Source organism: Erithacus rubecula (assembly GCF_903797595.1).
Source record: "Erithacus rubecula genome assembly, chromosome: 11".
Taxonomy (NCBI): Eukaryota; Metazoa; Chordata; class Aves; order Passeriformes; family Muscicapidae; genus Erithacus; species Erithacus rubecula.
Genome location: NC_136663.1, coordinates 7,700,905 through 7,719,046, shown reverse-complemented (window position 1 = coordinate 7,719,046; position 18,142 = coordinate 7,700,905). Strand labels below are relative to the sequence as shown.

At 44.3% G+C, this 18,142-nt stretch overlaps 1 protein-coding gene across 7 annotated transcripts in view; it reads left to right on the top strand.

Annotated features, from left to right (window-relative positions):
- Positions 1-6,882: 6,882 nt before the first annotated feature.
- MCF2L2 (MCF.2 cell line derived transforming sequence-like 2) overlaps positions 6,883-18,142 on the top strand; it is a gene marked incomplete at its 5' end in the record, with an annotated part of 148,945 nt that continues 137,685 nt past the window's right edge. For 5 of the 7 annotated variants that reach the window (XM_079314853.1, XM_079314851.1, XM_079314850.1 and 2 more), the window contains one exon: positions 6,883-7,552. In XM_079314853.1, coding sequence (XP_079170979.1) covers positions 7,450-7,552 — 103 coding nt within the window. The remainder of the gene's footprint in view (positions 7,553-18,142) is intronic. The other 2 variants (XM_079314847.1, XM_079314854.1) reach the window with 2 other exon arrangements.

The window sequence follows — 18,142 nt, the reverse complement described above, 5'->3', positions numbered from 1 at the left end:
GGGCCGTGCCGGGCTGTGCCGAGCCGGGCTATACCGGGCCGTGCCGGGCCGTGCCGGGCTGTGCCAAGCCGGGCTGTACCGGGCCGTGCCGGGCTGTACCGGGCTGTGCCGGGCTGTGCCAAGCCGGGCTGTACCGGGCCGTGCCGGGCCGTGCCGGGCTGTGCCAAGCCGGGCTGTACCGGGCCGTGCCGGGCTGTGCCGGGCCGTGCCGGGCTGTGCCGAGCCGGGCTGTACCGGGCCCGCTCACGGCCCCGTCACCCACAGATCCCCCTCAGGCCCCGCCGGCCTTTCCCGCCAACCCGCCCGCGCACGGAGGCGGGGCCGCTTCCGCCCGCCCAGAGCCAATCACAGGGTGCGGCGCCGCTGACGTCTCGCCGCGCGCGCTCCGGTACCTGAAGGGGCGGGGCTTAGGGGCCAGCGCGCGCACGGGGCGCGGAGCGGGCGGTTCCTCAGGGCGGGCGCGCGCGCCCCCTCACAAATGCGCCTTCCTGCACGTGAAATAAAAAACAAAAAGACGCCCCGAAAAGAACGAGAGCTGCCCGAGAGCAAGCGGGGGAGGGACCTCTCAATGCAGTGGGACCTGCTACGGTCCTGAGGCAGGGCCCGCTCCCTTCCCCTGGCGGGTGAGGTGCCTCTGGGGGCTTTGGAAGCGCCCCCGGCTGAAGTGAAATGAAGGCCGGGAGAGCCTGAGGCTGGCCAGGCCTGTCCTGGGCCCGACATTTGTGCATTTGTGGGGTCGGTGCAAATCTGCTCCGGCCCTCGCTGCTGCCGTGCGAGCAGCTCCCCCAGGTGTGCAGGCTCGGGGTTATTGGTGCTGGAGTGAAGTGAAAATGAATCCTTTGTGTTTTTTGTGTTTTCCCATTATTTCTAGTGACATCCATCACAGCTAAGCCAGGGAAAAAGTGAATTCAGGAGTGTGATTGATATGACAGATCCCTTCAAATGGTGAAAAAACATCCTGGTAGATGTGGCAGTCGTGATGAACGCCCACATTTCCATGTGCTGGGTGGCTGTAGCTTCTACTCCCAATTACACACCAGCTTTGTGGCTAAAAAAAATGGAAGTATTTCTGCTGCCAGCAGCTGGGTATTGTGTGGCTGCAGATGTTCTGCATCACTGTTTTCCCTTGGCTGCTCCTGGGCACGAGACACAGACAGAGTGGCCTGGGAAGCTGCAATAGTGATCCCCCAGAATAGACCCTGTGGATGTGAAAGAGACTGGGAATGGTCTCCATGGCAACAGAAGAACAGCCTTTGCAAAAGGAGATGTAGGAAAAAAATGTAGGCTGAAAATACATAAATCTGTCAGTGAGTCAACCCTGCAATTCTTGTCTGGGCAATTTTAAATAAGTTGTTTCCTCTCATCTAGCATTATTCTATTGAAGAATGAAATCCAGATTGTAGTCTTAGCAAGAAATGCCCACACATATAATTACTGAAGTTGTTTTGTTCTAGATGAAAATGCAAATTTTTTTTTTCCCACTGTGATTATATTTGGTACTTCCAAGTCATAGTAACAAATGATTTCTGAAATCTTTCTGCAGGTTCTTTCTGCAACTGTAAAAATTGCTGTCTTTTTGAAGCTTTGTTCTATTTGCTGGTCTCTATTCAATCTGCTTTTTTTTAATGGGGCCACCTCAAATTTTGTCAACTCTGGATGAGCCTGAGGTTCAATTCAGCAGTAGAATTGTCCTTCTATGTTAACTAAACTTCATAACACAACTTTTTAGTTTCATTACCTTAAGAAAAGTTAAAAATTCCAGAAAGGAATAATGAAGCCCAAGCTTTTCTTTCTTGCTCCTTGTTTTTTTCTCTCTCTCCCTCATAAATATAAGGACTGAAAATTATGTTTCCTCTATTTGGTTGAATTGCATTCACTCTCCATCTTAACTCAGTTACCATGTCCTCTCATTTGCTTCTCTCTAGCATTTTCCATGGGAAAGTTTGTGTTTTACACCAGCCTAGTCAGTGACAAGAACAGTTTAATAATTGAAACAAAGTAAAATATAAATAAGATACAAGAAATATAGCAATAATAATGTAAGGGAGAAAGTGAGAAATGAAATCCCAGATTCACAACAAGTGATTCACACAAACCTGACTGGTGCCCAGCCCATCCCTGGGCAGTGGTCAGCCCCTCCTGGGCAGTTCCCCCTGTTTATACACTGGGCAAGACCTTCTATGGCATGGAATATCCCTTTGGCCAGTTCAGGTCAGCTGTCCCAGCCATGCTCCTTCCCAGTTTTTTTGTGCCCTTCCTCACTAGCAGAACATGGGACACTATAAATTCATTGACTTGGGGTAACACTACTTGGCTACAACCAAACCATTAGTTTCATATCAGCATTATTCTCACACTGAATCCAAAACACAACATTGTACCAGCTTCTAAGGAGAAAACCAGATCTATCCCAGCTGAAATCAGGACACCAGACTTATGTGAGCCATTTGCAGATGTACAGCCACAGAATGAGGGTTCAAGAGCTCATCTGACAGAAAACCAATGTGTCAGGGGCTAGTGACAGCAGGGCAGGAGAGCTGATTAGGGGGAGGACATTTGTCTTTATAAGTTACTCTGCCTGCTGCCCTGGAGACCTCCCCATGCCTCCATCAATCTTCCCCCCATCCCCCCCTAGATATAAAAACTAGGACAGCATTTGTCTCAGCTCTGGTAACTGTGAGATATGATCACAGTGTAAAGTCATGGCTAAGGTGGATACTGCAAATAGGAAAGTATCCATTGCTTCTCAAGACTCAGGAATCAGAGGCCTGAAACTGAACCATCAAGCTTCAGATTTAAAACCAAAAGAAGTAGCTTTTTTCACACAATGCATATTTAAATTGCAAGTCTTGTTGCTATCAAACTTAATGGCCATCAAAATTATAAGTAGATTAAAAAATAGCTAGACAGATTCCTGAAGAAATAGAGTATTAAATATTATCAGTCATATGCAGACTTAAGCTCAGAAAGTCTCTGACCAGAGATCACTGCAATCTGACAGGGAAATACTGGAGAGGGATAATCTCTTTAAGTGGCCTGTTACATGCACTCTTTCCTGAGGGTATATTAATGGTCCTGCTCACAGATGGGTCACTGTCCCAGCCTGTGTCAGGACAGATGTTCTGGAGCACAGAAAGTGAATGATTAATGTAAATGACGGGGACAAAAAGGTTGTGATTAGGAAGAAAGACAGGAAGAGGAGCAGAGAATTTTGCTAAAACTAGTGTTGTGTCTTCAGTGGCCTCTTTTTCTTCAGAATGGATTTTACAAGGAGCTGTGCTCCTTTACAAGTAGCTGAAACAGCATCTGAGGCAAAGCAGGTCAGGCTTAGCAGAGTTTGGGTGAGAGGCTAAGTGTGAGGATAGAGCCTCAGGCTTTTCCAGGGGAGCTGTGTGTGGAGAAAAGGTGTTCTGCAAGTTTTGGCAGAGAAGCCCAGATTTGTCACAGGAGCTGACCGAGAGACCAGTGGGAAGCTGAGAACAGCAGAGAAGCACTAGCACTGTGACTCTCTTAAAAGTCAAGGAAAAACACTCTTGGCTGAGGTGTTCCAAATAGAATAAAAGTAAGAAAACTTAAAATACGGAGTGCTATTTTGCTTTACTATGTGACAGATGTTCCGGAAAGGAAGCAGCACTCTATGTGCCTCCTTTGTGTGTGAATCAAAGAGGTGCCTGAGTCACTGAACAGTTTCTTCTACTAATGGAAATGTGCTGCAGATCTGAGCCAGTCAGAAGTAGTGACAGTGTAATTACCTTTCCCAATTGTGCCAAAAGTGTTCTAGTTCTTCCCAGCAAGTAACAGAGCTGCAGCCTTTGATATGAGGATCAGTCAGTCTAGAGACAAAAGGGGAAAGGGGTATGATACCAAAGTAGTACAAAAGTTTTCGAAGAAAGAAACCTGGTAAAGGGTTTCTAAACTTGTCTCTTATTCCATCAGCCTGCCTATTTTTCTGTAAGGAAATGTCTTCAGATGCACTCTGTATACCTGAAGGTTGTCATCTTATTCTGGAAGGAGATTTTAATGAAAAACTAAAATATAAGTGAGTCTGTAAAGGTTGTGTAGGACTGGGAAAATGGAAATAATCAAGGCAGTGAAGAAGATAGGCTAGTTTCAGGGATGGATCTCATTTTAATTCACAACAGCCCTTCGGACTCAGTTGGCTGAGTGTTTTCCAGTGACAGAAGGAAGATGTATTGCTAGATAAGATGAAAAAGAAGAAAAGATTTTTTTTTCCCTGTGAGGATTTCCCCATATACTGGTCAGGCCATAGAGTCTTATAAACATTTTTTGTTAGCAGTGTGCAATTTACTGCTCATTAAAATTGCTTACAATGCTTTGGCCTCAGATGTTTGATTCAGAATCTAATAAAGAGCTGGTGATTTGTCAGGCTGTCACTCTGTGGAAAAATCAAATTCTTTTGCCTGTTGGCCATCATCTGAGCAGTGGAACCATGGCATTTGCACAGCCCCTGATTCTGCTTTCAGTGAGATCCCTGCCTAGAATGTAAATCATCATCCTCTGTACCTCTACCACATGTTTATCAGCAAAGGCTTTTATCCTTCAGAGGGGAAGTCAGTATTTGTTGTAAAAGTACTGGCTCAATTTCACAAAAAAAAAATCCCAGCATTGGAAATTGTTACCATCCCATTGATGGACTAAGTTACTTCAGCATCTTCCAACCATTCCTCAAGTGACAGGGCTTTCATTTCTCTATGTCTCCAAGAGATCCCTATAGTCTGAGCTCCTATTTTTTCCATTTCTCATCCTGGGTTTGTGCATCAACCATGCTTTTTGCAATGTTTTTTACTTGGTTCAGTCTCTTATTGCTCTTCCATTTGGGAATTTGTAATGGCAATATACACAATGAGGCAGGCACCACTGAATCATGGCAATGTAAAGAAGTCATCCTGTAACTGGTAAAACTAATGGAATTTTCTATCCCATGGCTGTGTCCTGCTGCCCAAACCTTCCCACCAAAATTCCCCCCTTCTGTTTATTATCACTCACATCATAAGGGAGGAACAGCACCCTCAACTTTGACTGAATCCCATTTAGCTTTGGACTGATCCCATGTAACTCACCCTGCAGTTTAAGCTGGGCAGGGAGCAGCCAGGATTTATCAGTGAGTCCCTACTGCATCCTTCCCTCCTTTGGACTTGGTGGACATGGCTGAGTTTCAGTGAACCTGTGAAAATTTTTCTCTCCTGAACTGGATTGCAATTGACCAACAGGTTTGAAAGCTATTGAAGGTGTGCTGGAAAGCTGGAAAGCAGATTAACATAGCAAGAACAACTAATAAGAGAAAAGGGATCTTAAAATAGCAAATATCCACAAGTCTGCAGTTACTGGTGCTGAATAACAATGTTGGTATAAGAGCATATGGTCTTAAAATAGCTGAGAATTAATCTAGATAGAAATTAGACAAAAGCTCTTAGTTATCCTTGATGTTCTTGAACAGCCTTGCTGTAGGAGTAGTGAGAGCAAATAATCTACTCTGCTTTTTAGTGTATTTAATTTATGAATGGGTTTATACAGTGTCTATGCCTGCAGGGAAAAAAAAAAGAAAAAATCTTTCAAGTATCTGGAAACATGATGACTTTTCTAGGGCCATGCTCCCACCTACCATCTGTGACCCTTCAAGAAAAAAATAAAACATCCCAGACTTTTCAAATCCCTCAAAAAATTATAGGTAGATGTCAGTCTGTTTCCCACATACTTTTTATCCCCCAATGATGGAATCTCTTCCCTGTCTGGGAGAATTCTTTTAACATTAGTCCAAGTCTCTGCAGTTTGACCTTTACTGTCCAGATAGGAAGTAAAATTGCATCTCACGAAAAGAAGGCTTTTGCTTTAATCCCAAAATGTTGGCAGGTGGGTGGCTCTGAAGCCATCCTTCTCATGTTTTTAGACAGATTTGCTGTTAAACTAACTGAAGTAAGCAAAGAGCCTCTTGGCATAGTTGGTCAGTCATCCAAAAATGAGGACAACAACACAGGTGCTCAGACTGGCTTGCAGGTCAGCCAGCTGATTATAGGATTTTCCCTTCACAGAGGTAAACCTTTTTGCAGCACCAGGACAGCCACACTGTGCTACAAGATCCAACTAGCCCAACATTTTGTATTTTACAGCTCCAGGTTTGGGCATACATGTTGTCAGGTTCTTTGATGTGCTTGGAAAGGTGGACTTAAGCAAAACTCTGTGGATGGGGAGGGATCTGGATTTAGAGCTGAATTAATTCCATGAGAATAGAGCAGATCTTGCAGGCAACTACACCCTTCTCTGCTTTATTTCTTCCATTTTAGCTGTGCAGTAGGTTTTCTATGTCTGGGCATTACCTTGTGTGAGCTTCAGGTAGGCTTACAATGATGAGGTGCAAAGAGGGATGGAATGGAGACATACAAGTCCCTGGCTTGTCCTGCCCTTTCTCTCTTCCTTGCCTGCCTTACTCTCCCTGTTCTCGGATGGCAGCTGGGCTCTGTAGCCGGCAGGGTGATGAGGCTTTCCCGTTGTTCGGCAGCCCGCTGCCCCACGGCAGCCACGAACCGGGCCAGGCTCAGCTGCGTCGCAGCCACTCAGGGACAGACCTGCTGTGGCCACTAAAAGCCACCTGTGCCTGCCTGCCCGGGGCAGGGCTGAGCTCCGTGGCCACCAGGGCAGGTGAGCCCTGCGCAGCGCCCACGGCTGATGAATTCACCCTGCTTGTGCCCTTGCAGCTGGAGAGCGTCCTGCGCGCTCAGATGGCTGCCAGGAATCCTGTCCGTGCAGGTGGAGCAGCAAAGCCCCTGGCCGCAACAAAACGCCCAGTGCCCCGTCCCCCTCCAGGGAAGCGGTGGCCCCAGGCAGGGGCTTCTGAGAGGGGGTGGGAGGAGAATCTCTGGAGGCATTGCGGGGTTCCACTCAACCACAGCCTGCAAGGCGCTCGGGCGCCGGGGGCCGAGGGGGAGCATCGGGGGCTGTGAGCGTGCTGCTCTCCACTCCCAGGCGCGCTGCTGAAGGCAGCGTCGCAGAGCAGCTGCGGCTGTTCCAGCTCTCCTGCCAGCTCCACTCCTCCCGATGCCATTCCTACCTCCAGGATTTTTCCCTGACTCGCAGCATCACCATCCAAAAGTCTCCCTGGAGGAAGGTATCTGCTTGCTGGTTTGTCTCTTTAGCTTTTGCCTCATCCGCGGGAGAAGGGAGGAAAAAAGCCATAAGCAATCAACTCGTCTGCTTTCCCCCCGATTTTATATTTCCCCCTCCTGCTCCCTTCCTTTCGTCAAGAGGGGATAAAATCCCCCTCTGGAAGGAGCTTTTCAAGGTCCATGCATAAAAGGCAGCAAATTGGAAGAGGTGAGCAGCCGAGAGAAGATGTGAGAGCTGGAAGGGCCGTGCCGTGGGAGTGGTCCTTGCTTTGTGTGCAAGTGAGGCAGTGAATGTGCAGCCTCCCACTCTGGGTGCATCTTTTTTTGGATGCTGTGTAGTTCCCTGTGTGAAATGCTTTTTTGGCTAAAAGAAGAAGAGATGTCACATCAGGAGCTCACCCAGCGACTGACTACGGTTATCACCCATGTGGGTAAGGCATCTTTATTTTTCTTCTTACTACGTATTTGTGGATTCGGGGGCCCTGTTCCCCCAGGAGGTGCTGCTGCCTTTGTGCGACAATATCACACCTGTGTGTGAAATAGGAGCCATCAGCAGACTGCGAATCCTTGGCTTTGGGCAATTACACAGCCTTTTATTGATGGTTTGTTTCCAGGCATGTTTTCTCTGAAAAGCAGGAACAGTAAGAGCAGCGTGTCCTACCTGTGAAGTGATCTGTGTAAAATACCCGAGCACAGTTCTTGCAGGGAGGTGGTGGAGGAAAGGGGGTGTGGGAGGATGCTGGAGCAACGCAGCGCTAATGTGCTGTGCATTTGCCTGTGATACTGGAATAGCAGCCCATTCTCAGAGAATCTTTTCATGCCCTTTGCTGTTTCAGGATTTCTGGAAGGTGCTAGGACAGGGACAGGATCTCAAAAGCTTTTCTCTCTGTCAGACTTGATTTTACTGTTTCTAACATTCAAATGCCAGTGAATTCAGTCGAGGCCCTATGCTTTGCACTGACATCCTTATGCATCTGAGCTGGATACCCACCTGCTGGCACTGGGGACTGCACGACCAGGAACTGAGGAACCTGAAAGTAGCAGGACAGTAGGAGATGCTGTGTGACCCTTTTTGTTACCTACAGTTGAGTTAAAGCAGATTGCAGCTGTGTTGCATCACATAAAGAGAACATTTTTAGTTGAATTGCATAGGAGAAAAATTTTTATAGCTGTCTATGTTTGCAATGGATTGTGTGCTGTGAATGCCAAAGATGTACAGGTTCCTGAAATGCCTTCATCACTGGCTTTGTTCAATTTGTATATGAAACAGAGTGTGACCAAATTTGGCTTTTAGAGAATATATAAGTAAGGTTTTAGATGAACTTTATTCTTTGGCTTGATATTAGCTATGGCAGCTGAACTAAGTTTAATAGAGCACATGCAATCAGTATCTTGCCTAAAGAAATAGCATGAAAGCAGATTCAAAGTCAATAAAATATTTAAGACCAGGCCCTACGTTTCCAAAATCTTTTCCAGGATAACCTCAGCAGGAGCTTGGTATGGGAGAGAGTATGATTGCCAGGAGAGATTGCAGCAGCAGGCTCTTTGACCCAGTAATGCCAACATGAATTGCTTTGCAATTGTGTGCATTCAGATTGACATGAAGTCACATGAATTCACATTTTTAAATGAAGATTTGGAATTCAATATGAGGCTTTTATATACATATAATATTTCAGGAGAGTCAAATAGATTTGTATATCTTCTGGTTTTCTTGTTAAACTCAATGCAGGTTCCCATCATCCATATTGAGGATTCTCCTTGATATCAGAAAGGATTTGTTAGAGGTAACATAGCATTATGTTACCTACTGTGTAATATACTATTATCTAATAGGAAGACATTCTGGACACTGGAAATGTGGATGAACCTTTCCCCTGTTCTCTGCTAAATTCAAGAGAGGTTCCTGGGTCATGAGGCTGATACTAGAGAGTTTTATTGGTTTCCTGAGGGTCAACCAGTAGGCCAGTCCTCAGGAGAGGAGCAGAGGTCACAGATCTTGGTATTTTTTCCATTCCACACTGAGGCAAGAGCTTAGCTGATCAGCTTCCACCAGGGAAGGATAATCACACCATTTCCCCAGCCATTTGAAACCTACAAATCAGACCCTACTTGAGGAGTCTGCCTACCTTTTTACAGGCAGAGTTAATTTTTTATTGAAACATGTAAGTGGCAAAAATAGTTGTGTAAAAATGGAAGAAAGTCACATTAAAATATTTGTTATTGGCTAAAGGAAGAACATTTCTTCTGAACTCATGATGATGATGCACAAATCACATGTTGTAACATGGGTGCCTAGCTGAATCAGCAGTGGCTTATTGGAAGAATAATTCCTGGGAAGCTGTAGGAGCCTCTTGTATGTTCATTGGGAATCTTTACAGCTCAAACAAATTAAAGGGCTCTCAGCTTTAGAAAACTGAGGGGATGCCTGGTTATTTGTAGTGCTTACTATTTTTACAACTCTCACCCTCATATTGCCACTTGGGCTGGTGGGATTCGAACTCTCTGGAGCATAGCCAGCTCTTTGCTGAGAGGACAGTTCCCAACTCACCCAAGAGCAGGAGGGAAGAAATTTATTCACAAAATTTGCAAAATTCCAAACAAGAACTTTATGGAAACGTTAAAAAGAAGGACCTTTGTGTTTTCAATAAAACTTTTATGGGCTCATTTTGGTCTGTGTGAAGTAATGACACACCATTTTATTTTTAATGTGTCAATAAGAGCGTCACATAGTTAATTGCCTGGGGCTCAACTTATCTGTCCTGGGCAAAAGCTTTCATCCCTCATTAGCTGACTCATGTTGTGTTACACAGTTCATATGCTAGCAAAAAAAGCTTCTTATCCTGCCACAGTCTTCATGCATATAGTACCTGCCTCACCTGGGTCAAAATCAAAGGTTTTAAGGTATTTCCTACTCCACAGTAGTTCTCTTAACTCGGTACATTTCTAGTACCAACCTGCACAGTAGCACATCTTCAAGCAGTGTAAAACAACAGAGGACCAAATTAGATCTCTTAAATAGCTCTGTGCTCCCTCAGCTTCCCTGGGATTATTCCTGGCTGTCCTGGTGTGGGTGAGGTAATGGGGCCACTACAGGTGCCTAGGACAGGAGTAGTTTGTGAATACTAACAGGCTTTCTGCTTACTATCTGATATTTAGCAGCAACACTACCCAGTCTTGTTACCAAAACTGCGTCAAGCGTCTTTTTTAAATTTACCCTACTTTCACTGAACTTGTTTGTTGGGAGGTGTTGGGGAAACACACATCAATTTTGGAAAAAGTGTGTCGTTTGGGTAGGTGGGCAAGTGGCAGCTCTGCTGCAGTGGGGAGGGAAGAGCTTTGCAGGGTGACATGCCTGGTGCTGATGGAGGATTGTTTGCCTGTGGGAGCCTGTACAGCTCTTCCAGCCTGCAAAGCCCACAGGAACACGCTTTGTGCTCTCACTACCCACCCACACTTGGCAGTTGGCCTCCAGAAGTCTGATGCCAGCTTTGCTTTGTGTGGGCAATGTTCTGGGCACAGTTGTGCACACAAGCACCTCCACCCAGTGCCCCATTTTCTGCAGATTTTTTTCTTAAAATGGTTTTATGATAGGATGGGGCTGCCAGAACCAATGTGAACTGTCTCAAAAGGCCAGCAGCTTGGCTTCTGTCTTGCCAATAAAGAATTCCACAGCACGTGGGAGGCAGGGTTTTGTTAGAGGCTCCCCTTAATTCTCAATGAAACTGTAAGAGCTCCTCCCATTCAAATGTTAACTGGACCCAGATGAGCTGACTGTCAGTGTCCCTGGAATGAGAGACACTGATGTGAATTTGCAGAAAGCACTACATGGCTCAAATGTTGCATACAAGAAATGACCCCATACATTCATGTCAGCTTTCATCTGATTTTATACACTTGTATTTTCCTGGTCTCTCATTTTATGAAGAAAAAAACAAAAAACAAAAAAAGTAAGGAACCTGATGGAAACCAAAAGGAAAGCCAGTGACCGAACTTAGTTTAGGATTGACATCTCTGGATTTAAAATTCCTATGTTAACCGTGGTATGTCAATTCCTGTCACTCTTGGCTTAACCAGTTGAGGAGTGGTGTAAAGTACCTGTGTGTGTGAAGAGAAGCTGTGTTATAATTTGGGACAGGAATTAAAGGATGATACTGCATCTACCTGACTGTGTGAGAGGAATTTAGGTCAACAGAATGGAATAACCCGAGTTGGCACTTGTCCGAGGCCAGTGGCTAAGCATCACAAGTCACAGAATCTGCTTTATGCTACAAAGCCACAAATAATCTAATATGTCACAGCTGGACAGACAATGGCAATGTTTCTGATACGTGTCTGTACACATCAAGGACAGAAAAAAGGGATATTTTAAGAAATTAACTTTTGAGTTACTGTATCAAATAGGCCCTTTGCTACTCCTATCCAAAGGCTTAAATCAAATCAAATTCCTTTGCAACATAAAATTCTTGCCTTTGTTTTAGAGCATTCATGCATTTCAGGAACTCTTTTTGAACCATGGGTTCTGCGTCACTGTCCTACTTTGGGATTGCTGGTGCACAGCAAGGGGAAACTGGTCTTGCCATTGACCACAGCACACCAGATTTCCTCACCCAAAATAATATACAGGCATGGGAGGGGCATCTATCACTGCATGCCCGATGAAATATGACAATAGATAGCTGCAGAAATGGGTTTGCTAAATTTACTTGGGATCTCATGAGAAATGGTGGGCTGAAGTTTCCCTGTTAACCTACTTCTATAAAAAAATTGAGCTTTGATCATGGTATCTGCATCTTTATCTCTGTACCCCAGTAAGGCTTTTGAACTGTTGGCCAATTTTTACCAAACTTGGTAAAGTGACAAAGGTCAAAAATATTGAATTAATGCCAAAAAAAATTATATATAAATAGTATCTGAAGAGAAAGATGAAAATGATGAAGACAAGGGAAATAAGCTCATTCTATTAGACCTTAGAGATTCCATGTGGGAGGGTGGAATGTGGGAAAGGAGAGATAATAGCAATTTATCTTCTTTAGTTTCACAGCTTAAAAAAGCTACTTGTTTACTTTTTTGTTCCTAGACTGTGGGTATTAATTTTACCCCATTTTATATGGCCTATTTTGTGCAGCTGTTTCACTGGAAACCATTTAGTAAGGAACTGTTTAAAAGTGTTTTGCTAATGCTGCAAATCTTGTATCTATAAAAAGTGGAAACTACTCTCTCACAGAAATCCATGAAAAATGTGCAGATGTGTCTGGTGCACTTTCCAAGATGTAGAATATTGCAAGTACCACAGACTTGTTTAAAACCCACATTCTAACCTGGCTTGCAGAGACATTAACAGAAATAATGATTATAAGAAACTGTTGTTAGTTTGGATCCAGAACACGAGTTTGTCTCAAGGCAAAATGAGAGATAGTTTGAGCCTCGTGTTCAGGAAAACAGAGGTGACTAAAAAGCTTCCCAGAAACAGTAGCATGCATTAAGGCTACTTCAGTTTCAGGAGAGTACAGCTCAGAAATATTCCTCTTCTACATTCTATCTTTTACTTTAGGTGAATTCTTTTTCATATGGGATGTGATCCTGCCATCCTTGACAGAATTTATGAATAACTTTGCAATATAGGGATGTGATACTATTACTAATTTCTTTCAGAGCAGCTTGCCCTAAGGAGAGCCATGCAGAGCCCCACAGAACTGAAAGGCTGCTTGCAGCCCTGTTTTCTCATTTATTGATACCCTTTCTGAAACAGGCTATTACACCCTGAGCTTTCATTCTCATGCCAGTAAAAGACCAGGATGTTGGGAAGAAAAGGGAATAGGAGTAGCTATCCACCATCTGCTTGCTGCAAGGTTTTCACACTTTCTACTTACACATGTTGTGATGGCAACTGTTGGAGACAGGGAACTAGGCTAGATGGAACTGAGGTGTGATCCAATCTGTCAATCTCTAATTCACTCTCAAAAGCCTCCACATTGCTGCTCTTAAATCTAATGCTACAGCAGTCTCCCTCTGTCCTTTTTTTTCTAATCTACCTCAGTAATGACTTGTAGGTGTTTGTGTGTTGGCATAGAGGAGTGTTTAACACATGAGGAAATTAGTAAAGGAAAGTCAGGTGGTGGGATCCAAGTTTAGCTGTTAGTAGTGGTGATGTCTATGGTCCCTTCCACAGTTGTGCTTGCCAGACACCAGGTCCTGTACATCCTTAGAAGCTCTAGTGTCTTCTGCAGTTCATTTTTTACTGCCTGGAAAATAGTTGGGACTCAAATGAGTTTTTCCAGGACACATGCTTCAGCCAGAAGGAAGTCTGTCTGTTTGCTGTTTGGGTCAGCTCTTCTCATGATTTTCTTGATGCCTCCTATGTTTCAGGCCTGTTTTTTAGACAGTGTTAGCCCTCTATTTTCAGTTTCAGTGGAGCAGAAAGCAGAAACCCCTGACTTACAGAGCAGGCTCGTGCTAACACTATATGGTAGTCTTTTGTTGGGTCCTGGGATTTTTTTTTTGGGCACATTTTTATTTTTTGGGGGTAGGGAGAGGAGTGTGTATTAAATAACAGGTTTTCTAAAAAGAATGAAGTAGCTTAGGTCAAAAGCAAGGGGAAAATGACAGCAGCATTAAATGAGCTAGTCAGACTGTGGCTCTTCCCAGTCTGCTCTTAAACACTCCAGGGCAAGCCCAGGGTTACCTGGAAGAAGGAAATGGGAGGAATCTCCAGGTTGAAGCAAGTGCAGGAGGTTTCTTCCTGTGTGAGGTCTCTGAGTCAGGCACAATGAGAGATGCTAGTGCTGGCAGAAGCCATTGCTTGCTAATAGGACAAGCAGTAGTGGCCATTCCTCATTGCTAAGGCCTAAGCTTAAAGAGCAAATAGGACCAAAAGAGGCAGAGAGGAGCTCTGTCTGCTCCCATCTGTGGCAGAGGGAAGCTCAGATGGCCTCACAGAAAATTAAACTAAGCTGACATATCTCACATTGCCTGGTAGCTCATTAAATACACCTCTTGCCTCATCTTTTATTTAATTCATTTTTCTCGCCTTCCATATGGTGCCTGAATAAAAGAGTTCCCCTGAGAGGGCATTTCCCTGAGGGAAATGGGATCAGGATTGGGAAGGTACTTGCAGCACAGGTCATCTCAGTGAACAGAAAATAAGCTAATCAATTCCACTGCTGTCACTCTTTTCCCCCTTCTGTACTGTGTTTGAGGCCTCTTTTACTCTCAAGGCTGGACTTATAGTTTGATCTAGGATGAACTTCTCTGAATGGGGCCCAGATAACTGCTAAAATAATTCTGACAGCACAGTGCCTGGTACATTATACTAGTCCTGTCTGTATATTCTCTTCTGTTCTTCAGACTGGGCTTGTGTTCAAGTGTGTTTGGGAGAAGAGAAACCATACATGTTTTGTGTTAATGCTGTGTTTTAGCCTGCTGGCCAGACTTCTTGTACCTCCCTTCAGAGTTCAGCACAGCAACATCTGGATTTCCCCAGGTGATCAGTAGGTCACTGACTGGTTCTCTGCAAAGCTGCCTGATCCCGTTCACATGAGAAAGTGCTGGAGAGTGATGTGAAAGAGATAACATGGCACATGGATCATTGCTAATCAGTGAGTCACACTGACCTGTGCAGCAGATGCTGCCAGAACTGAAACCAAGGAACAGAAGGGAGACAGGGTGAAGAAACAGCCAACTCTTACATGCATAGAGGGAAAAACATCAGTCATAAATACCTTAAGTGATCTGTAAGACATGGCATGGAAGGAGGTACTTCTTAGGGAACAGGAATATTGTAAAGAGCTCTGGAGTTCATGGAGCAAAGGACAGCAGGCTGCATTTTGGCATGGGGACAGATGTGTAGGGAACAAATGGGTTGAGATTATAGTATCTTCAAGCTCCACTGTCATGTAAGCACAACACAGATAACACCTGTGAGTCCAAAAGCATAACTACCTCTGAGGAATGATTGAGCTCATGTACTGGAGGAGGGCCACGTCCAGCATGTGAATTCAGGCTGGTAAAGTCTGAAGCCACAGCATTCATTCAAGGGTGAAATACAGTACATTAATATGCACCTCTTTTGCAGGGCAGCATTGCAGAAGGCTGGTGCCTTTTCAGCAGAGGCCTGAAAATAATTCTGCATTAATGAATTATTCCAAATATAATTCTGCATTAATCCTGTTTTGCATTAGAGTATTTCCTGCAGTGTAGTAGGGAATGAAGCCTGAACTGAGACAGACAATCATAAATTTCCATGAACTCTAGGATATAGTTTACAAAGCTGCTGTGTTCTGTCTCCATCTTTCCTAGGCATTGCAGGGATCTGACAGTACAGTACAGTATTCCCAAAAAAATGGCCAGAGGAAAGACAGGCTACCAGGATCAGTAATTCATGCTGTCATGAACTCATTGTCCATTTTGTTTGCCAGAACAACACACACAACCCCCTACACCCACACAGACATGTTCAAAACCAGCTTTGCACCTGCTGTGCATTGTATTTGGAGTGTTCTTGAGAATGCATTGTTCCAAAACTGCTGCTGTCATAACCTTTGAGTCCTGAATATTTTAGGCAATCGGGAACTAAACAAGCACAGCCAAAGCACTTATGCAGCCTTCATGGAGACTGCAACTCATTTCAGTATCATTACTCTGTCTCAAAGGGGATTGTGCCCATGGTTTGGCTCCAGTATAAGGTACTACCACCTCGTAGTATCTCTCCTGCTCTGAGCACACAGGGACTTGTTTGGCCCTTCAAGGCAGCCAACCCAGCCCTCTCGTGTCTGCAGAGCTTCCCTGATTCCAGGGGTATTGACTGCAACACAGGTGAAGTTCTCTGAGCACTCAGTTGCAGTAAGCGCAGGACTATTACAATGAATGCAAATATGAATGTATGGAAGTTTAAACAGAGATGCAAACGTCCTTTTTTAGTCCAATGCTATTTTGATTTTCAAAGTCACTGATTCCTGACCTGGATTACTCAAGCATGGGAGTAAAGGTTAAATATCTGCAGAAGCCAAAATCCTTGGAAAAATTGCGAAGGGGTGATGGGAAATGGTCTGTCATCAATATTACAGCAGAGTGGCTCTGATCCAGAAAGGTGCAAAGAGCTCCTTATTTCTGTGTGAATAAATGGGGAGCTGCTGGTAGTCAGCAATCCATGGGACCAGATATTTTTGTCTGAGTGCACTCAGCTGTAGCAGGCCCAATTGTAGCCCCTGCTGCAAATGAGTATAAGAGGCAGCACAGGGTTAGCATTACTGTCAGCATTGTCTTGGGTTCATATGGGGATCCTGAGTTAGTTTGTCAGAGCCCAAGGAAAGCCAGGCTGTGAGGATCTGGATTCAGATTCCCCCCATCCGTGAGTGCAACCTGTAATCTCTGTGCTTCCAGTTACCTCCATCTGTGTTTCAAAGATCTTGGATGGAAACCAGCAGCTCTTATCCTGAGACTGTTTATGCAGCCACCCGTATCAGCTAATGTGTGAGCACCCCAATAGTACTACAGTGGGGCTGTCATAGTATCAATCCATATATTAACACCATAAGTTACAGAATTCATGTGAGGCAGGCTGGATCTGCCATTTCCACAGAGCACACTGTTGCCCAGGGCAACGAGATACGAGGGGCTTCAAACCATTTAGCTCTTGCTTCCTCTGCATGACCAGGAGCTGTGTGATTTCCAGGTTCCCTTGGGCAATGAATTGTCTACAGCTGGCCCTGAATACAAGAGCAGTTATCTGCTGTTCAGAGACATAAATACAAGACAAACAATGCTGATGTATGGCATTGTGGCTGCCTGGCAACAGCTGCTGATAGGATCTGACTCTCCTCTTACATGCCTTGAGCTCCAGAAATTTGTAGGACTTATATTTTACACTAGAAAACCACTTCAGGTTCAACGTGAAGAGGTGAAGAAAATCTAAAACCAGAGAGGGTGTCTATCAGTACATTCTAATACCTATAAGAATTTTAGATATAATAGGTAGGCAATAAGCCCACAGTTACTGGTATAGTCAGTTGTTATTACTCCAATACCTCTAGTTTAATTATAACTTTCCAAGGATGTGCATTTGCTGACAGACAGGTATCCAAGAAAGAACTGCAGCAAGCACATGCAGCTCTAGTAGCAATGATAAATAGAAATTAGATTATTTGGATGTGAGAAGTATGAATATGCTGCCTGTTAATCATATGTATTACAGCTTCAACACTTCAAATGCTTTTTGTCTTGTATGGATTTCATATTCTCACCAAATTGCTGTGGCTTGAATTACTATCAGGAGAGTTTGCTTCTTATTTTCAATCAATAATCCTTCACCTAACAAAGCATGACTATAAATATTTCCTTGCTATGAGTCTGAAGTTCACTGTTATCCATTACACTGTGGTTCAAAGGTCTCTGAAGCCAAGGCTTAATTTTTGAAAGGATCAATATTGGTGTTTGCAGCATAAAAGCCAAAGCTGATGACATACATAGGAGCCATACTATTGATCTTGCAATATCCAGAGAAAAGGTTATTTCAGACTGAAATAGCTGTGGCCTTAGCATGACCCTGAGCTGTAAGTAGGTGCATCACTGATCAGAGAGCTCCTGGCAATTACATGCTAGTTGTTGGTGCAGGAAGTTTCCTGGGAAAACCTGATTAATCCTTGTTCTGGTGATCAGCTTATTCTGTGAAAACAGACTTCCTATTTTTAAAAATAAGATATTCTAAACTATTCTTACCATTCCATCTGTCTCAGATATTTGTGCTGCTTTCTGTGTCTAGTATACCCTTCCACATTGGTAAAACCGAAAGAGGCTTCACAACTGGCTTTGACATCACTATTCAGTTTGAGGTAAACTTTTTAGTAATTTTTGTTGATAGCTCGTAAAAAAACATCTTCCTGGTTTTATTCTCAGCTAGGGGAGAATGCAGTTTCAGCAATGTGCAGTTGTCATTTTGGATCATGTTGAATTACACTCTGGCTATACAGCAGGACCTTGTGCATCTTTTTATCTTGAATGGGAGCAGAGAGCTGGCAGCAAGT